The 19,022-nt window shown below is 44.2% G+C and overlaps 4 protein-coding genes across 7 annotated transcripts; 3 read left to right on the plus strand and 1 right to left on the minus strand.

The window, feature by feature from the left end:
* The first annotated feature begins 10 nt into the window (after positions 1-10).
* Positions 11-7,685, plus strand: NEDD8 (NEDD8 ubiquitin like modifier). Its single transcript, XM_081050108.1, has 4 exons — positions 11-148; positions 6,408-6,455; positions 6,631-6,713; positions 7,316-7,685. Exons 1-4 carry the CDS (start codon positions 131-133, stop codon positions 7,410-7,412), a joined length of 246 nt encoding a protein of 81 aa, XP_080906234.1. The 5' UTR covers positions 11-130; the 3' UTR covers positions 7,413-7,685.
* Positions 7,686-8,426: 741 nt separating this feature from the next.
* MDP1 (magnesium dependent phosphatase 1) lies at positions 8,427-11,529 on the plus strand. Of its 3 annotated transcripts, none has more exons than XM_081050105.1 (6): positions 8,452-8,600; positions 8,715-8,775; positions 8,850-8,960; positions 9,301-9,408; positions 9,506-9,601; positions 9,740-11,529. In XM_081050105.1, exons 1-6 carry the CDS (start codon positions 8,564-8,566, stop codon positions 9,933-9,935), a joined length of 609 nt encoding a protein of 202 aa, XP_080906231.1. In that variant the 5' UTR covers positions 8,452-8,563; the 3' UTR covers positions 9,936-11,529. The 3 variants fall into 3 exon arrangements, with proteins under 3 accessions (XP_080906233.1, XP_080906231.1, XP_080906232.1); XM_081050106.1 differs by having other exon boundaries at positions 9,506-9,591; XM_081050107.1 differs by lacking the exons at positions 9,301-9,408; positions 9,506-9,601 and having other exon boundaries at positions 8,427-8,600.
* Positions 11,530-11,804: 275 nt separating this feature from the next.
* On the plus strand, positions 11,805-13,437 carry CHMP4A (charged multivesicular body protein 4A; the record flags this gene model as incomplete). The annotated part of the gene is made up of 5 exons (XM_081048936.1): positions 11,805-11,867; positions 11,944-12,107; positions 12,539-12,653; positions 12,824-12,968; positions 13,388-13,437. 5 exons carry the CDS (start codon positions 11,805-11,807, stop codon positions 13,435-13,437), a joined length of 537 nt encoding a protein of 178 aa, XP_080905062.1.
* A 1,443-nt stretch (positions 13,438-14,880) lies between these two features.
* On the minus strand, positions 14,881-17,041 carry TSSK4 (testis specific serine kinase 4; the record flags this gene model as incomplete). 2 transcript variants are annotated; one of them, XM_081048554.1, is made up of 4 exons in its annotated part: positions 14,881-15,063; positions 15,496-15,877; positions 16,256-16,470; positions 16,817-17,041. In XM_081048554.1, 4 exons carry the CDS (start codon positions 17,039-17,041, stop codon positions 14,881-14,883), a joined length of 1,005 nt encoding a protein of 334 aa, XP_080904680.1. The 2 variants fall into 2 exon arrangements, with proteins under 2 accessions (XP_080904680.1, XP_080904679.1); XM_081048553.1 differs by having other exon boundaries at positions 15,496-15,889.
* Positions 17,042-19,022: the final 1,981 nt, after the last annotated feature.

Genomic DNA, 19,022 nt, shown 5'->3' on the forward strand with positions numbered 1-19,022 from the left:
GGGGGGTGGAGCCAGACAGTGACCCGGAAGCAGAAGTGACTCCCGCAGGCGGAGTGCTGTGAAGCGGTAGCGGCGATCGCAGCAGTAGAAGCAGCAATTTATCTGTGTGCAGCTTCAAACTGGGAAGAAGATGCTAATTAAAGTGAAGGTGGGAGCACCTCCAGCCTTGCCAAGACGCAGTGGTACTGGGCTGGCCGCTGTGCCTAACGGGAGAAGGGAAACCACGCCTTTCCCTAGCCTGGAGGGCGCTGACAGCCTCGGGGCTCCGCGCGAGGGGTGATGGGAAGTAGGGGGACCCCCAGAAGGTTTTGATTGCTCCGGGCTGGCCCAGCCAGATGACCACTGGGTCTCTGCCATTCTTGCTTTCTCGCCAGAACTGTGCTATGACCCAGACAGAGGCCTCCTTTGTCCGGGGTCTCGCTGTATTCGAACCCCCGAGGTCAGAGAGAAGGCTTGATTGACACCCCTCTCTCTTAGATTCTTGGAATAAGTTCTGATCTCCATTCTTCATGCCTGAGTTACCTGCTTCTCCGTAACATAGGCTGCCTCCGAGCACAGCACAATAACGTTAGCCTGGGGAACCGGGGGCCTCCCAGGGACTAGACTGTAAGCGTTTGCTGGTTGTCGCCAAGGTGTAGTAGTATTTCAGCCAGCCTTCAGGAACCACAGCTTTGAGTGTGTTCAGTCAGCACCTGCCTTTCAGAGCCAGGCATCCTGGACCAGCCTCACTGGGCAGGTTAGTTACCAGTACCCTAGTTCTTGGTACTAGCAGTGTTTCCTTCTTCTCCATCTCTCAACTCCCGTGGTTTTTCACCAATTCCCAACCCTCACTAGTCCTATCTGCTATTTCCTCTTTTGTACCTGCAGACAGAGAGACAAAAACTAATTGATGCACTGCAACGTTAGTTTTGTTTCTTTGGTTTTTTGGTTTGTTTGTTTTTACTGCTAAGTAAGTCTGTCGTTATTTCATCAGCTCTTTAGTGTATTTACCATACATAATAGCCATTCTTAACCTCTTCAGTCTTTCCAAACCACCTTTTAGCTAAGGATTGAGGCCAAACAGCAGGGCCAAAGATTGTTTTTCAAACTGAGTAGTGACTTATAAAAGAGTCACTAATTATGAAATCAATTGAATGGGTCATGAGCAACATTAAATAAAGAAGAAAGATAATAATATCAGGGTATCCTGCTGGGAAAGGGTATTGTTTTGTGAATTTTCATTTTATATGTATATTACACACATGTATGTGTTACTGGTTTATATGTATTTCTTAGTGTGGGTCACTGTCAAAAAAGTGTGAGAAACACTAGCAGATGAATGCTTTTATCTTCTTTTTAATGCATAAGGTTTCTTGTGTCCCTTTAATAATCTCTCAGTCCACAGAACAGGTTTTTGTAAACTTTTTTGGGGTTCCGTGTTTTGTAAACTTTTTTAAAAATCTCAGTCTACACTAAAAAATTTTACCTTATGCTCAGGCAGACACAAAAAACTTAACTATGTAAGATATGCTCTGATATTATCAATTCTAAGTTCATTTCATAACCCACTGATGGTTGAGGCCTCCAGTTAAAAAAAACACTTTGTTATAGATTGGCTTCTCAACTTAAAAGTGCATAAGAATCACCTGAGGATCTTGTAAAGATACTGATTCAAATTCAGTGGTTCTGCTTCTAAAATTGTCTGTCTCCTTTCCTGAAACACTTACTTTTCTGCCTTTAAAGAGATTTCTCTGTCCTTCATCTCTCTTCTTTCTTGTTTGCTGCATTTCTTCATATGTTAAATACCTATGGGAGCAATTAGTTTACTATTAATTACTATATAAATGATAGGTTATATTGGCAGGTCTCCTTTGTGAATTACTCATTTTTCAACTTTTGTCTCCATGTAGCTTCTTCCAAATCTCTTTCTGCAATGCTTTACAAATCCATCTGTTTAAATCTTCTCTTCATACTTCATCTTCGTCCTTCTAAAATTAAATACATCATCTCCTGTCTTAAGCCGTCTTTCCAATACTCGTCTCATATATTGATCCTATCAATCTACCAGGTATCAGGAACTCAGTTCTTTAGAGTCATTTTTCTCTTATAGAACTTAATTTTTCCGTTGATACCTCTTTTTGCTTGATTTTTCTTTGCATTCCCATTACCTTTATTCTGGTTTTGGGGTCTCATTAACTTATGTCTTTATTTCTCTGTAATCCCTCCAACCAGGTTTTCTTGCCCCTGTATCCCCTCTAAAGTTTAGAGTCTAAACCAAGAAATGATGTACAAAATCATAATGTACAGATCTTTAAACTTCTTTTTCGTCATATTACTCCCTAACCCCAGATTCTGCATTGGTACCCTCTTAGCAGATCACTTTGGGCAACTATGTGTACCATCTAAGCCCCAGTTTTCTCATTCATTTTTTCTTAACATAGCATAAAACACAAAGTTCTTAAAGGTTCAGTTCAATGAGTTTTTAACTACAGTACACACCCATGTAACCACAGATCTAGAACATTTTCACCCCTATGCTCAGAAAATTTCCATAGGTTAGTTTTGCTTGTTTTAGAACTTCATATAAATGCAATTATACAATATATATTTTTGTATATTACATAATGTATATTTTGTATATTATATAATGCTGCTTTCACTCGGCATTATGTCTATTTTCGTGTGTATCTGTACTTCCTTCTTATAAGTAGTATTCCACTGGATGACTGTATCACAATTTGTTTATCGCATTCTCCTGTTGATGGACGTTTTGGTTGTTTCCAGTTTCTGGCCATTATGAATAAGACTCCTATGAACATTGTTACACAAGTCTTTTTGTGGACATACATTTTCATTTCCTTTGGATAAATACCTAGGAATGGAATTAGTGGATCATGAGGTAGATATATATATAACTTGAAAAGAAACTGCCTAATAGTTATCCCAGGGATTATACCATTTTACATTCTCACTTGCAATGAATGAACATTCCAGCTGCTTTGCACCCTGGCTAACTTTTAGTCGTGTCATTCATTTTTATTTTAGCTGTGATAGTGGGTGTGAAATGTTACCTCTTTCAGGTCTAAATCAGCGTTGATTTTTCACTCACCATAGCAATTTGTCATTGTACTTTGTATCTGGACAATAATATTCAGTATGGCAGTTCCTTGTACATAGGTTCGTTCTATTAATTGTATGGCTCATTGTTTCTTGGTTGTAAATCTTCACTTGAAAAAGATTGTTGGCAACGGCTGGACAGCTTTCTTTTTTGATATCCCTTCCTTTGTCTAAAGCAGTACTATGTTGGGCTTTGATTCATCATAGACTTGTTAAATTGTATTGAATGCTTTCCTGGGTCACATGACCAGATTTGAGGGAAGAAACCCAGTATGGCGTGATATATCAAGTATATCTTTAAAAATTGTTCAATTACTTTTAAATTATGGACGATTTCAAACATACAACAACACAGAGAAGGAAATAATGCACCCTTTACCCTGCTTCAAAAACTGCCATCTTATGGCCAATCTTATTTATATTCACCAACTCTCCTTACCTGATGTTTTATGCAAATCCCAGTATATGTTATTTATACATGTTTCTGTATTTATCTATAAAAAAAAGAACTCTTTTCTTCAACATAACCATAATTATCCCACTTAAAAAATTAACAGTGATTTCTTACTGTCATCAAATTTACCCCATTGTCTCATTTGTATTTTACAGTTTGTTTGTATCTGGATGCCACTAAGATCATACATTGCAGTTGGTTAATATGTATTTTAAGCCTCTTTAAATCTGTAATGCCCACTTTTCCCAGTTTTTCTTGTTGAATGAACTAGGTTTCCTACAGTTTGAATTTTGCTGATTACATCTCCATGTTATCTTTTAATATATTTCTCTCCACCCTGAGGACTGTGATTTTTCCCTCTATGTTTGTACCATAATTTATTTAACCTTCAATTGTTTGATATTTAGATTATGTTTCTAGTTTTTCAGTATCCAGGGCTGCAATTACCATTGTTGCAAATATATTTTTGGTCATAGTCATGACTATTTTTCCGTAAGTATTGTTGTTGGGAGGCCAGATTACCAGATTGCTCTCTGGATACATTTTTGGGCTTCTACAGTTAATTTCAGCAACAAAGGGCTAGTCCTAGAGTTTTAAATGTTACGTTTTTAAAAAATGTCATAAGGTCTAAGCATCTTACTCTTGGGAGAGCAGTTTTAGGCCGTCTCTTAGAATCTTTTTTACTCTTTAAATTTTTTTATTAAATCAGAGTGAATCTTTGTTTATTAATATTCATGTGATAAAGGAATATATTTTTATTAGAAATTTAAATAGTACTGATAAGTGGAGGGTTACTGTAATCAAGCCTCCCTCAGTCCTACTCCCCTTCTCAAAGATAATCACTAGTGTAAGCGATAAGGATACTTTTAATCCTTTCTTCGATATATATCCATACCTATATGTATAAAACTACATATAGAACGTAACATATAATTATACTTTTTAGATCTTTCCATTTTAGTGTATAAATTATTGCAAAATACATGTATCATTCAATGGATGTACCATAGTTTAATACTTTTCTTCTTATTAGGCATTAGGCTGTGTCTAGTGTTTTGTTTTTATAAAAGATAACCTCACATGTTCCTCTTTGGATGTGTGCTCAAGTTTTTCCTTCAAGTTACGTATCTAGAAATCTAATTGTCTCGTTGAAGAGTCTTTGCATTTAAAGTATTAAGATCAATAAAGTGAAATAATTTGTGGACAACACAGAATTGCATACTTCATTTTGTCAGAAAAGGGTCTAAAAAATTACCGAATATTGTCACTGTCATTTCATAAAAGGACATTTTAACACTTGAATCAATTTAATTTCATTAAAATCTCATTGCTGTCAGTGCTTTTCTCATTTTACCATAGACTGTTGAAAATTTTTACACAGACCAGCTTGGGTTGGGGTAGACACTTGAGAATCGTAATTTATTCTTTTGTATCCTAACAGGTAAATCCAAGGGAATTACTCTTGCATTTTTGGAAATACTATATACCTAGGACTGAACCATTCTTGTAGTTGAGAAATTAGGCCCTAAGTACTTTCTTCATGCTGGTCTATATGAATACTATTACTGGAAACCATATGTTATTTCATGAACCTATCACAGGAGCATACTTTGGGTCCCAATACTAAACCAGCCAGACTCAGTTAGGCAATACTGAGTCCAGAGCTAAGAGCTGAGGCTCTGGGGCCAGAGAGTCTGTGTTTGGATCCACACTCTACTTTTGATTTCATAGGCATGCTTTTTAACCAGTCCAAATCCCATTTTCCTCTTCTATAAATTGGTGATAGCAATAAAATATGTCTCAGAAATATTTGCAAGAATTAAATGTATCCATGCGTGTATGACACTCAGCATAGTTTCTGACTCTGAGAAAGTGTTCAGTAAATGCTGGCTGTGATCATAACGTGATCATTGGTGTATTTAGCCCTTCCACAAATCTTTCTTACTGCTTATATGTCAAATACTGTGCACTGTGCTTAGATTAGAACAATCTCTGTCCTTTAGGAAGTTGGAGAGTTTGACACTTAAACAACTAGCTGTAATGGGTATTAAAGTGCATTGGGAACAAGTCATCCATCTTATTTTAAAGGGTCCTTGAAGGTATAAGAAAGAGTAGGGGAGGGTATGGCAACAAGGAATACAGGAAAAGCAAAGAAATTCCCCTAAATTAGGCCATGCATGGTGTATTTGTGGTCTGGATTACTATAGATTGGTGTGGATATGAACTTTAAGAACAAGGATGGATGGGAAATTAGATTGGATAGAGCACAGCATTTTTAAGTGTACAATCAATATATTGTGTTTGGATATCAGCAGCCCTTAGCCTATAAAAGAAGTCAAAAAGACCAGAGCTGCAATTTAGAATTTAGGTAAAAGTCTGGAGAAGATAGGGAGAATAGAATGTTGAATTCTAGTATTACTTAAAAGCTGGTCGGAGATAATCTCTGGTATCCTTGAAAATTCTTTGAATTATCTGAATGTTAATTTATATCATTGATAAATAAAACAAGGTCCTTCTGACTTAAAGGAATACTTTCCTTAGGACACTTCTCATAGCTGTCTCATGCAAAGGAATGCCAGTGTTCTTAAGGATTCTAGTGGGGTAAGATGGGAAGTGTAAGAGACTTCCCATCAAGGTCAAATGGTCCCCAGAATCTGCCCTATCAAAGTTGTCCACAGCCTAAAAATGTTTGATGAATACAGGTATGGTCAAAGCTTTCTGATTCTTTAAAGCAGCTTTGCTGAGAAAGTGCATCTCTCAGAAGGTAGTAGATCCCAGAGACCAGGACATGACACTTTACCTAGAAGACAGATTGTATATTAGGCTGTAAGACTCATGAAACCCTTGCCTGTTTCAGACGCTGACCGGAAAGGAGATTGAGATTGACATTGAACCCACAGACAAGGTAGTGTATGCCCAACACCTCCTCATGCCCGTCTCCCTGCGTGTACTGTTGTTTGGATATGCTGATGAACTTAGTCCTTTGCTTTCATGCTATCTGCATAGCTCTTGTTCTTTCCACTTCCATAGTCCTACCCCTACCTACCACGGGTAGCCCCTGACTACTTGTACCCCTAAAGGTGGAGCGAATCAAGGAACGTGTGGAAGAGAAAGAGGGAATCCCCCCACAGCAGCAGCGGCTCATCTACAGTGGTAAACAGATGTGAGTCTGGAATGGGAATGAGGGTGTGGTAATCTTATGTGAAGAAGAGGGAGCAAATACTGCAGGAGAAGCAGACCTGCTGCTTTTTATTGGTGGCTTAGACCCTTTGGCAATTTGGTGAAGCCTATGAACCCCTTCTCAGAATAAGATTTTTGCAGACACAAAATGAAATATGTAGAATTACAAAAGAGACTAAGTATATTGATATAGTTACCAAAATACTAAAAAGGCAAATCTGTAACAATAATATATGTGCTTTTTTATTATTACATTAAGATCTAATGGTAGGTTTAATAACTACCATAATTTTGAAATATTTTCAAGGTACCTGTAAACAAATGTAATGTGACATTAAAATATCTAATTTCTGCTGTTAGAAGATTACCCATATTTCTAACACCACTGTGGGTTTATGTCTGTGTTCAAAATTTTTTTAAATATCAATTTCAGTTAGGGATTAGTAAAAATAAAGGTGTAATTTTTTTCCTCATCTGAGTTCATAGACCCCCAGAGAGATCCATGAAACCCAGGTTAAGAACCTTGTTCTAGAAGGTATTTCTAATGCTTTTTTTTTTTTTTTTTTTTACCTTCTTTTCTTGCAGGAATGATGAGAAGACAGCAGCTGATTACAAAATCCTTGGTGGTTCAGTCCTCCACCTGGTGTTGGCTCTGAGAGGAGGAGGTGGTCTTAGTCAGTGATGGACCCTCCTTCCATTTTACCTCCTTGCCCTGTCCCTCGTAATGAGGCATCATATATCCTCTCACTGTTGGGACACCAGAGTCACTGCCCCCTCTCCTGGATGCCCAGTCTTGTGTATGTACTGGTAGGAGACTGTGAGGACCCCAGAATGCAGTGTTCCTGGCCCAAAGGGCCTTTGCTGGGTATTGGGGTTTACTTTGCAGTCCTGTGTATTTCCCTCTCTTACGTCTATGTCCATGGTTGTCAATAAAATATTTCCTGGCCTCTTGGAATCTTTCTTCTGTTGCACAAATATGACTGAAATCAAAATGGACCTAATGCACACCCAGTTATACCAGACTGAAGGAGTGGGACAATGGAAGAGATTGTGCCTTTAGAATGATTGCCAGACTCTAGGAATGCTATTCTCATTGGCAGGCATGTGCTGGAGCCAGCTCTTCCCAACTCATGAGAGCTAATTATTGGCATCTCTTCTCAAACCTATGTGAAGAACTTCATATCAGTAGCTTAAAATTTGCCGTGGTAGGAATTTTTACAGAAATTGGCAAACAATACAAATTGGTCCCTACCCAAAGTAGTTGTTACACAGCTACGTGTACTCCTGGCATGGGTGGTAGAAATCAGGAGAGGGAATTCTCTCCCAATCTAGCCATACTGGACATTTGGGCCTGGTTTGAGAGAGACCTCAAGGTTTTTGCAGACACCACCCACGTTCCTTACGGCTGGAATATTGCTGAGTGCTCTGGGCTTTACACTGGAGAGAGGTTGATATGGATAAAGATTGAGTGAGCAGTGACAAGCTATGATGGGTCACTTGGGTCTCAATTATTAAGATGAAATGAGAGACGGGTGCTGGAAAAAAAGGGCTTCTTTTTCCTGGCTTCTCTAGTAGAACTTGGGGAGGCTGGGGAGGACAGAAATAAATGAAGAAGGGACGGGATCCCAGCTGGACACTTGCTGCGGTTCTCTCCCAACTCCACCGTTAGAAGGCGCGCTTGTGCCGTCTCCAGGCTGACAGCCCCAGCCCAGCGTGGCGACGCTCTAGCCGGTCTCTAAGGCAGGCGGGGTGGCGTGTCAGCCCCCGGAGTGTATCAAGCACTGGCCCCGGAGAAGGCCCCGCCTCCGTGTGCGCGGCTGGGGGGTGCGGGTCATGGCGGGGCTTCCGGAGCTGGCAGTCTTCGACCTGGGTGAGGGACCCCCACTGCGGAGAGTTTCGTCGGGCGCTCTCTTCCAAACCCCAGTTGCAGCTCTCCAGGCCGTGCGCCCTCCAGCCTGAACCCTCCCCTTTCTTCCTCTCGCAGATTACACGCTCTGGCCATTCTGGGTGGACACGCACGTAGACCCCCCTTTCCACAAGAGCAGGTGAGGCAGGGCTGGGAGGATCGGGGCAGGTGAGGCAGGCCGGCCGGAGCTGAGCGCACTCTCGCCTTCTCCAGTGATGGAACTATACAAGACAGGCGAGGCCAGACCATCCGACTGTACCCGGAGGTGCCTGAGGTCCTGGAACGACTTCGGAGCCTTGGGGTGCCCGTCGCTGCCGCTTCACGGTAAGAAGAGGGACTAGAAAAAAAACCTGTCAGTCTAATGCTGACAGATGCCTGCATGAGACTTATCGTGTAACCCCTTGGCTACAAAAATTTAGGCGATGCGAATTTTCAAGTATTTGTATATTTTTGTAATTATACCCTCTCCTGTGCCTTTTATTTATTAAACATTGGCTCAGTGCCAGCTGTGTCGGACAGGAAGGATATCGAGTTGAATAAGGACGGAGGAAACCCATCTATCCATCCTGGGAAAACAGCAAGTTGATTTCCCCCGGTTATAGTAACTTCACTGGCAGCCCCGGCCCTCCACTCTCCTGATCCCATCTCCTACATCTTTTTGCAGGACAGGCGAGATTAAAGGGGCCAAACAGCTACTGGAGCTCTTTGACCTTGTGCGATACTTTGTTCATCAGGAAATCTATCCAGGCAGCAAGGTCACACACTTTGAGAGGTATGGGCAGATAAGGGTAGAAGCAGGAAGAGAGAAGAGCAGAGAGGCTGCAGGAGCTCAGAAGCCAGCGTGGTTCCCCCTGCCCTGTCTTGCACAGATTGCAGCAGAAGACTGGAGTTCCTTTCTCCCAGATGATCTTCTTTGATGATGAGATGCGGAATATTGTAGACGTCAGCAAACTGGGTACTGAGTGGTGAGAATAGCCATTTGGGGAATAAGGAGAAAGGGTTCCCAGGAGAGGTTAGGTGGAATTTGCATGACAAGTGACACCCCCCCAAAATGAGAGTAATTGGGAGTTCGGAAGGCCTGATGAAATGTGATTTCTTTCTAGGTGTTACCTGCATTCGTGTCCAGAATGGAATGAGTCTTCAAACCCTAACTCAAGGGTTAGAGACATTTGCAAAGGCCCAAGCCAGACCCTGAGGTCCAGTCCTGTGGATAAGCCTCATTTGAGGCATAAAACTGAACAAAATCAGGAAGGCATTTTCAGGTGCATTTGTAAATTATTAAAGTGTATTTGTGTGTGACAGAAGAGAGCTTACCCACAATGTGGGTTGTTTCTATTTTTCTCGCTTGTGAATGGGGGTTGGCTATCTGGAGGTGCCAAGACCAGAGTGTGAGGCATTAGACTGCCTCAGGTTCTGTCTTACAAACTTGTGGCAAACCCAAGACTGTGGTGATCCACATGTGCTTGCCTCATCCCCAATCCCTCTCCCAAGTTCTGTCAAGGGCATGAAGAAGTAACGTCCCTGCACCTGGGACGTTATGTGCGTTACCCTACACATTTCCTTCCAGGAAACAAATACTTTGTTTTCAGGAAGAGTGGAAGTTGCCTTTTTATATAGGCAAAAGTGAAGCAGCTGCTTTAAGAGGAGTCTGTGGATTTGGGGCTGGTGGCTCCCATCACGTTTGAAGTGGCCTTCTTGGTGCCTATTGATGATGTCACCGCGGTGCCCCAAGGAGGGATTGGCCAAGGCTGGTGGTCTCTGAATGATGAGATGGCACCCTCTCAGGAGCAAGCGGAAATATACAGGACACTGTGGGGCAGAGGCTGCAGAGGTCAGGGTCGCGATGAGTAGTCTTCCGGAGGGGTGAGCCCGGGCAAGGCCGGTTGGCTGGGAGGCACTGGCTGCAGGGGCTGAGGGGAGACCAGGCTCTGGGCAGGGAAGAGACCCAGAAGATGAGTTGTCCCAAAACCTTGGCGATGGCCTAGCAAGGCTGTGCCTTGTTGAGGAGCCTGGCTCTGTCTGCCCACCTTCCTCCACCCCAGAAGGAAGCGCTCATGGTGGGGAAGGGGATCTGAGTAGAGGGTGTGCTAGCTGCCACTGTTTAGGCTTGGGGCATGAGTTTCCAGTCCTTACTTGATGCTGGGCAAGAGGGAATCTGAGGTGATAAAGAAAGAGGGCTTCTCAAAGCTCCTATCTGGTGGGGGGAAATGAGCAAAAACTGACATTTAAAGTATAGTATAGCACTCTGTGATGGAGACGTTCTTGAAAACCAGGGGAGCACAGGTGAAACAGGCATCAGGGGTCCAGAAGACTAGACGTATGCCAAGTAGAGACTAGACGTATGCCAAGTAGAGACGTATGCCAAGTAGAGAATTGTGTGTGCCTAACAGGCAGGAAAGAGGCCGGTATATTTAGGGGAAAGAGAAGTTCTGGTTGCTGTGCACTGAAAGGGTAAAGGAAAATAGAAGTGTGAGTGGAGAGGTAATCAAGGACCAGATCACGAAGGACCTTGTCTCGTTTAAAAAGTTTTGGATATTATCCTATAGGCAATAGAGAGTATGGACAGATTTTACGCAGACGAGGGCCATCAGATGTGGGCGGGGCAGGGAGTGGATAACTCTGTTAGAAGAACAGAAGATGAAAGGAAAATTGAGATCAAGTTTTATTTCTCTAGCCCCCTGTGCTTCCTTCAGTTTGAACCTGTGGACCTTGGACACTTGCTAGGATAGCAAGGGAACAGTAATTATAAAAAGTGACTGAACTCTGGTTGTGATAATGGGGAGGCTATACATGTATGGGTACAGGGGGGATATGGGAATCTCTGTACCTTTTACTCAATTGTGCTGTGAACCTAAAACTGCTCTAAGAAATAAAGTCTATAAGTTAAATTTTTAAAAAAGACTGGAAATGACTTGAAAGGCACCTTGGAATAGCAAAAGAATCCTGGCTTTGGAAGTCATACTACCACATTTCAATTACTACTCAATCTCTTACTAGGTGTGATTTTTGACCAAAACAAATTTAGTATCTTCATGGCTGTTTTCACATTTGTAAAGTGAAGATAGTGCATTCATTGCAGAGAGTCATTTTGGGATTAAAATAACAGTCAAGTGCCTAGCACATATTATGCACTCTATGCTTGGTGGGTAATTTTTTCCTTCATACAATATGGGCCTGCTCCATTGGACTCCAGGGAAGAAGAAGGGGCCCACCCCTAAAGAAAAGGCGCCAGTAGGGAGGGCCTAGGTGGGAAGCAGGGGCTTCTGCCTGCCACGTTTATGGTGTGGCTGGGTCAGCTGACTTACAGGCTTTGCGGAGGAAGAAAAGATTGGAACAGCAGCTGGCACAAATTGATGGGACATTATTCACCCTGGAGTTTCAGCGTGAGGTCATGGAGAATGCCACCAGTGCAGAAGTGCTTCGAACCATGGAAATTGCTGTCCATGGCATGAGGAAAGCCTACCAGGACATGTGGGTATGGGGGAAGGGGCAAAGGGGGCCCAGGCACTGGGGAGAGTAGGTTGGTATTGTATTTTGAATCATAAAACCTCTCAGAATGTGAATTCACAGTATAAATGTAAATCTATGGTGGCTAGACCTCTGTCAGCCTCCTTGCTTCCTGCAAGAATATCTCTTTGCTGGTTGGAGCATTCTAGCAAGGAAAGATGATTTTCCTAATTTTTAAAGATCCTTCAAGGAAGGGAATATAATCTATCCCACCCAATGTGGCTTCTTGTCATGTCTCAGCCCAGACTTGGCTCATTACAATTTTCCAGGGATCTCTTCTACCTGGTAGCCATGGATTTATCAGTCTGAGGCCACAGACTATAGGAGCTTCATTCATGTGAGGTGAGAAAATCCGGGAGGTTGTTGCCTGATTTTTTGTCTATATATCTTCTCAGGGACATTGACAAGGTAGATGAACAGGAGGCTGACATCACAGAACAACAGGAGGTGGCCCAGCAGATCTCTGATGCCATTTCTCGGCCTGTGGGCTTTGGAGATGATGGGGATGAGGTAATTGGGAGTGAGGAGTCAGGGAGTCTTAGAGAAAGCATGGGGCCAGCCAAAAGCAATGCCCAAGAGAATCATGGGGCAGGTTTGGGGGGACACTCCAAAAGTGATATGTTTTTGGAAGCAGAGGTTTCCTTTCTTCATCTTGACCAGTCTTATAATCCCCTATCCAGGATGAGCTGTCAGAGGAGCTAAAGGAGCTGGAGCAGGAGGAATTGGCCCAGGAGTTGTTACATGTGGGCAACAAGGAGGAAGAATCCCCAGTCAAACTGGCTCGTGTACCCTCTACACAGCTGCCTGCAGGGCCAAGTACCCAGGGTTGTTCTGCGGTCTCAAGGACTTGAGAGGATGGGATAGATATGGGGAGAGGTTTTCCTCACCCATCCTACCTCCAACGAACCAGGCGGAGAGGGCTGCTGCTACAGTTGCACAGGTTTTTGACTGCATAAGAGCACCTGGTTAAAGGGGAGTGGGGACTGAAATACATATTGTGCTCCACTCAGCAAGCTGTGCACCCTGGTTTAGGGCTGCAAATGCTGGGAGAGAGAGACCGCTTTTTCCAATTTGCACAAAGGTACTATGGGGTTAGCAGCAGGTCAGCAAGCAGAAGGGCCATACCTTTCTGTTCTTTGCTGAGGAGAGAATTCAGCGGGTTCTGAATGTTGTAGCAGGCTGTGGTTGGAAGGTGCTGAGGCCTTAACACATCTTTCTTTCTCTGGGAATCCTTGTCTCCAAAGCAGATGAACATTATGAAGCACTAAAGCAGTTGGCTGAGTGGGTGTCCTGATGAGTCTAGGCTTATCTTCCTGACGCTGCCCTCAATGGCCTCTTTTCCTTAAGTGCCAAGTACTGAGCTAAGGGAACATAGCCTTTTTGGGAGGCCTTGCTGAGGGTGGTGGTGTAACCCTGCCTGAGAAAAAGGGTCTGCCTTCCCATCCCTGGCTCAACTCTGAAGAAGGACTTGGTGCAGGATTAGCCCCTGGGCTCCCTTTTTTTTGAGAGCAATTATAGTGCCCTTGTTCCCAATAAAATTGGACAGATGGAACCCTAGCACTTATACTGCCTTGTCTATACCTGAAGCTCTCCCCCTGGTCCTTGGAGCTTTGTTTCAAGCAATGAATAATGGAGTAATGAAGGCACAGTGGAACATAGAACAAATGGCGTTTCCAATATCTTACCCAATAGGTTCCAGGGAGATACTGTTTCATCTTTAAAGTTGGTTTGTTCTAGAATTGCCTACTGCTGAGATTGAGGAAACTGCCATCTATTACTTATCTTAGAACCACATGGAGTTGTCTCTGTGTCTTCCCTCATCGCTTTCCTCCAGTCAGCCTCTGCCAACACAGCCCCACGACTTCCTACCCATTTTCCTTTTGCAAAGCCAATTCTCAAGGACAGGGAGGTAGAACACAGAGATAAAGGGGGCGGCAAGTAGCTTTCCTTTATCCAGAACCCATAGTTAATAGGCTTGGTTTGTACCCTGCCTTCTGTGTCTAGGAGCAATAATGTGAGGGGCCATGGTTCACTGGGATTGTTTCCATGGTGATTAAGGTGGCATTTGGAGGTGTAGAAGGAACCAAGGTACTTCACACATCCTGATACCCATTTCTGAAAGCACAGACAGTGCCATGCCTTTATACTATAGACAGAGACAGAGCCATACCAGAGTAACCAGGGCCTCTACCCTACGGCTTGAAGGAAAATAATGAGCATGTACTTACCGTGTTTCCCTGAAAATAAGACCTAGCTGGACCATCAGCTCTAATGCGTCTTTTGGAGCAAAAAATTAATGTAAGGCCCGGGAGTAGAGTAGAGTAGAGTAGAGTAGAGTAAAATAAGACCGGGTCTTCTATTAATTTTCGCTCCAAAAGACGCATTAGAGCTGACAGTCCGGCTAGGTCTTATTTTCAGGGAAACACGGTAGCTAGAATAATGAACCTTCCCTAAAACGGGTGTTCATCTGAGCATCCATTCCCCCGAGGGCCACGGAGGAGCTACACTGTGAATTACGACATGAACTTAACAGGTGTCAAGATTACTGTTACAGGCTCTGGGCAGAAATCCACCTCCTCCTTACCTTATTCCCTGCTAAGGCTCCCCTGAGAAAAGAATGTCTTTTGACCCCAGCTCATGAAACTAAATCAGAATTAGATTTATTTTTGATATAAAAGATTTTTAGCCCCAGACCCTCCTGCTTTGCTCCTCTCTCAACCCCCTTCCTCAGCCACTTTTAGGTATTTTTTTCCACGGATTGGTGATGATTCGTAGTGCTGGCTGGCTGGCACATGGCCTCGAGCAGCCTGATCTCATGAGTGGGTGGCTCAAGCAGGAACTTAAGTACCCAAGGATCCTTGATGATGTCCAGGATGGTGGCACGCTTGGTGGCTTGGCGTAGCATCTGGAAGACCAGGTTCTAGGGCGGGGAGAGAGAGGTCTTGGCTGAGCCTCTCATTGTGCCACACAGGCAATGAGCAGGGGACCTAAGAAAGAAGCAGGATAGCCCATCACACCACTCTGATGGAAGGGGGTGTGGCCCTGATATTATCCTGAAGAGCCAGGTATTTAACTACCTGGAGGGGCGGGGAAAGATGGGTTCCTTGGGGGAATCTCTTGCATAATCCCCATCTGACCTAAAGAGGTAGAAGCTGAAATCTGCTTACCACTCACAGCTAAGGTACGGAGCCCAGTGGTTGGCCCATTAAGCCCTCCCCACTATTTAGGGCAGGGGCTATAGTGTGCAATGGCTCTGGTAGGGAAGAGCCTCCCCCAGGGTTGGGAGGCCTACATTGGGTTCCCTCCCTGTGGGTCATCCCTGAGGTCTCAGCCCTCCTGGCGGAGCCAGCACCTTGCACTCCTGGGAGATGGAGTAGTTACGTGGAAAAGTGACTTCCTTCTGAGTCTCTTTCAGCAGCTTCTTGAGATTGGTGTCATCAAAGGGCAGATGGGCGACCACTAGAGTGTAAAGGATGACACCCATGCTCCAGGTGTCAGACAGGAAAGGGTTGTAGGGTAAGCCTAACAAGATCTCCGGGCAGGCATAAGCAAAGCTGCCACAGTAGGTCTGGCTAAGGTGGGTAAAGCAGTTCATTTGGCGGTTTGAAGGGCTACTATGCAAAGGCTGGTTAGGAGGCACCATCTTGGCGAAGCCAAAGTCCGATATCTTCACATTCTCCCGCTTGTCCAGCAATAGGTTCTCCAACTTTAAGTCCCTACCAGCAGCAGAAAGGCTGGGGGTCAGGGGGAGAGCTTAGTATTAGACCCAGAGCTGAAGGGCCAGGGGTCAAAGGCTAGAGATGAGGCAAGGCATAGTGGAAAAGAGATGCCATTATGGGGACACAAGGTAGAGAGGAAGGAAAGCCATGGAGTTGTGAGCAGAGCCCAAAGAGGAGAGAAGATGGTACCTGAGGACCCCTGGGAGCTCACCATTATATTTTATAAAGTGCTCTGCTCACAGTGGGAACTTAATAAATGTTTTTGACCAGATGACTAAAAAAGAGTCAGTAGGAGGGACATTACGGGAGGAAAAAACAGGGCAGAAAATGGGAGATGTGCATAAAACCCCCATGAGAGCCCAAAGGCCCCAATCTGGGTGGCAGCACCCTCACCGGTGCACGATGCCTTTGCTGTGCAGGTAGGCGATGCCCAGGGTCATCTGGGAGAACCACTTGCCAGCAAGGGGCTCAGAGCAGGCCCCGTGGCGCTGGATCCATTCAAGGACGTCACCACCCTGAGCCAGCTCCAGAATGATGTACACTCGGGACGTGGTCTCGATGGCCTGACAGAAGTTGATGAGGCACTTGTGTCGCAGGACCTTCATTACCTGGCCCCAGAAGAGGGACCCATCAAACCTGGGAAGGGAGAACCCTGGCTGCACTCCCAGCCCTCCTACCCTCTCCCACGGAGACTTTTTTAGAACTTTGCAACAGGATCAAACTCCAGAGGGCTGGTGGCCTGTGGACAAACCCTGCGCTTTGCACTTTCACTTTTTGAGGGGCTAGAGGGGAATGTAGATGGAAAGAAGTTGAATTTACACCAAATAGTTTTCCTAGCTGCTTAGTGAGACATTCAGTTCTAGTTTGGGGGTTTATGGCCCCACCCTCTTCTAACCATACCCCTTCTGAGAAGCCTTAAGCAGCTTGGTACCAGTCCCCTCTTCCCTTTCCAACCTGTATCTCACGGGGCAGGAACTTGTTAAGATAGTCCTCAGAAGCCTTCTTCTTTGAGATGATCTTGATAGCCACCCTGACCTTCTGCTTCGTGTAGTACGCCTCATACACCGTCCCATAGGAACCATTGCCGATGACCTTGCCCACCTCGTAACCATACTCCTCCATGATAGAGCGGTAGGCTGAGGTGGGTGGTGCTGCCTCCTGGGTGTCTCCCTTCCCCATGGTGTTGCGCTTGCTGAAAGCAGGGAGCTTTGCTACTTAAAAGCCTCCTGTCGGCTCAGAAAGCCAACCCCTCGAGCCACTGAGGACTACGGTACCAAAGTGAAGTCAGTCTCCAAATGCTCGCCTGTGTAGTCACACAAATCTGGGATGCTGGGTTCAGCTCTCTGCTAGGAACTTGGAAGGGGAAGAAGGGAGTTTTTTTTTGTGGCCACTGGCTGTTCCTTCTTTCTCCTCTTGGTTACAGAACTCCCCAAGGTCCCGTGTTCCGCACACATCACAATTCACCTTCTATCCACCACTGGCCACAAGGCTTGAGAATAAAGTGCAGTTTAGGATATATTCGTTCCTGGAAGCACCTTTGCAATCTGGTGAGTCTCCCTCCATAGATCTGGTCCCCTCAACCATTCATGTTTATTGAGCACCTATTATGTGCCAGGCAGTGTGCTGAGTACTGGGATAAAATACGCAGTAAGGCCGGCGCTGTTAGAATTTGTAATCCAATATAGAAAACACTAATGTGAAAATCAGAGCATTGCAAGGTATTGTAGAAGCATGTTCTAAGGAATCTAACTTTAAAATTCATTCGTTTTTTTTCAAATTGAACTAGGCTCAGTTGGGTGGTTCATCTGGTGGTCTCATCTCAGCTGGGATGGTTTGTTTCTGCTGCATAAGGTCTCATTATCCAGCAGACTAGCCTGCGTTCCCTAACACAGTGGCAGTGAATTTCAAGAGAAAAAAAAATCACAAGTTGCATGACCAATTGATTGCGCTCCAGAATCATAAAGCATCACTTCCATACCTTTGTGAGTAAAGACAATTACAAGGTTACAAGGATCACTCAGATTGAAGGGGTAGAGAAGTAAAGTTCACCTCTTAACTTTGAAATGTATTCGTATCCTTGAAAAGCATTCTTATTTTTGCTTCCATGACCCTGAACTCTACTTCACCCTTAAGTCCAAGGCATAAATCTAATTTTATTCCCATTTAAAACAATTTAATGTCTCCCCATTCTCCTCAGGATCAAGTCCAAATTCTTTTATGCGGCTTCAAGCTACCCTGCGTACCTCTCCAATGTTACCTTCTGACATACACACAATGCTCCAACCAACAGAATTACTTATCCTTCATTGTTTCCTTGTCCTGACAAACTCCGGCTCTCCCTTCAGAACTTAACTGCTGAACTGTTTTAAGGAAGACTTGACTGCTTGCTTAAGCCCAAATTAGATGTTTCTCTCTCCTGGATGCTCCCACGGCCACAATACTTTCTGTCTCAGCACCTACCATTGTCTGTAATTGCTTTTCTTGCTTGCATTTTCCACTAAGCTATAAGGGAGGTCAACTGAGGAGATGAAGTCAGAGGTTTGAGAAGAATGGGTTGTGGAGAACGGAAAAGAGCTGATTTGGAAAATGAGCAGGATCACAGGGCAGCGTTGAGGGCCCAGTTAAGGTTGGAGAACAAAATTTAGAGAAACATCATCTTAACACATTAGCATTCTTTTAGCATTCTGGGTATAGGTGCTTCCATAGTGACAGATGAATTAACCCAAGATCAAGGTTTCACTAGGCAGCTGCAATGAAAGAATAATGGGTGGGAGACAGGCATCAAGAACACAAGCAAGAATGTGGTTGAAATGATGGAATGTAGAATCTAAGCTGCATGGGTTAGGAAGACAAGCTAGAGAAAATCCGAAGGGGCAGGGGGAGGGGTTGCAGGTCTCAGTGAAAAGGAAGAACAAATTTTGGTGGGAATGATAGGACAAAAGGTTGTGGTCACAGAGGGGTTGTCTGGATGTAAGATTTGGAGGTGGGGGCAGGGGCACACAGAGGAAAAAACAAGGGAAGAAACAGATTTCTTGTATCTTACATCTTCTAAAATAAAACAAAAACTCCAGCAACAGGTTATGCCATAGGCCACTGATAAAGGCCATTTATGACCAGCTGACCGATGGTTCCAAAGTCCTGTTGGAAGCCGGATCTACAC

Source organism: Rhinolophus hipposideros (assembly GCF_964194185.1).
Source record: "Rhinolophus hipposideros genome assembly, chromosome: 5".
Lineage (NCBI taxonomy): Eukaryota > Metazoa > Chordata > Mammalia > Chiroptera > Rhinolophidae > Rhinolophus > Rhinolophus hipposideros.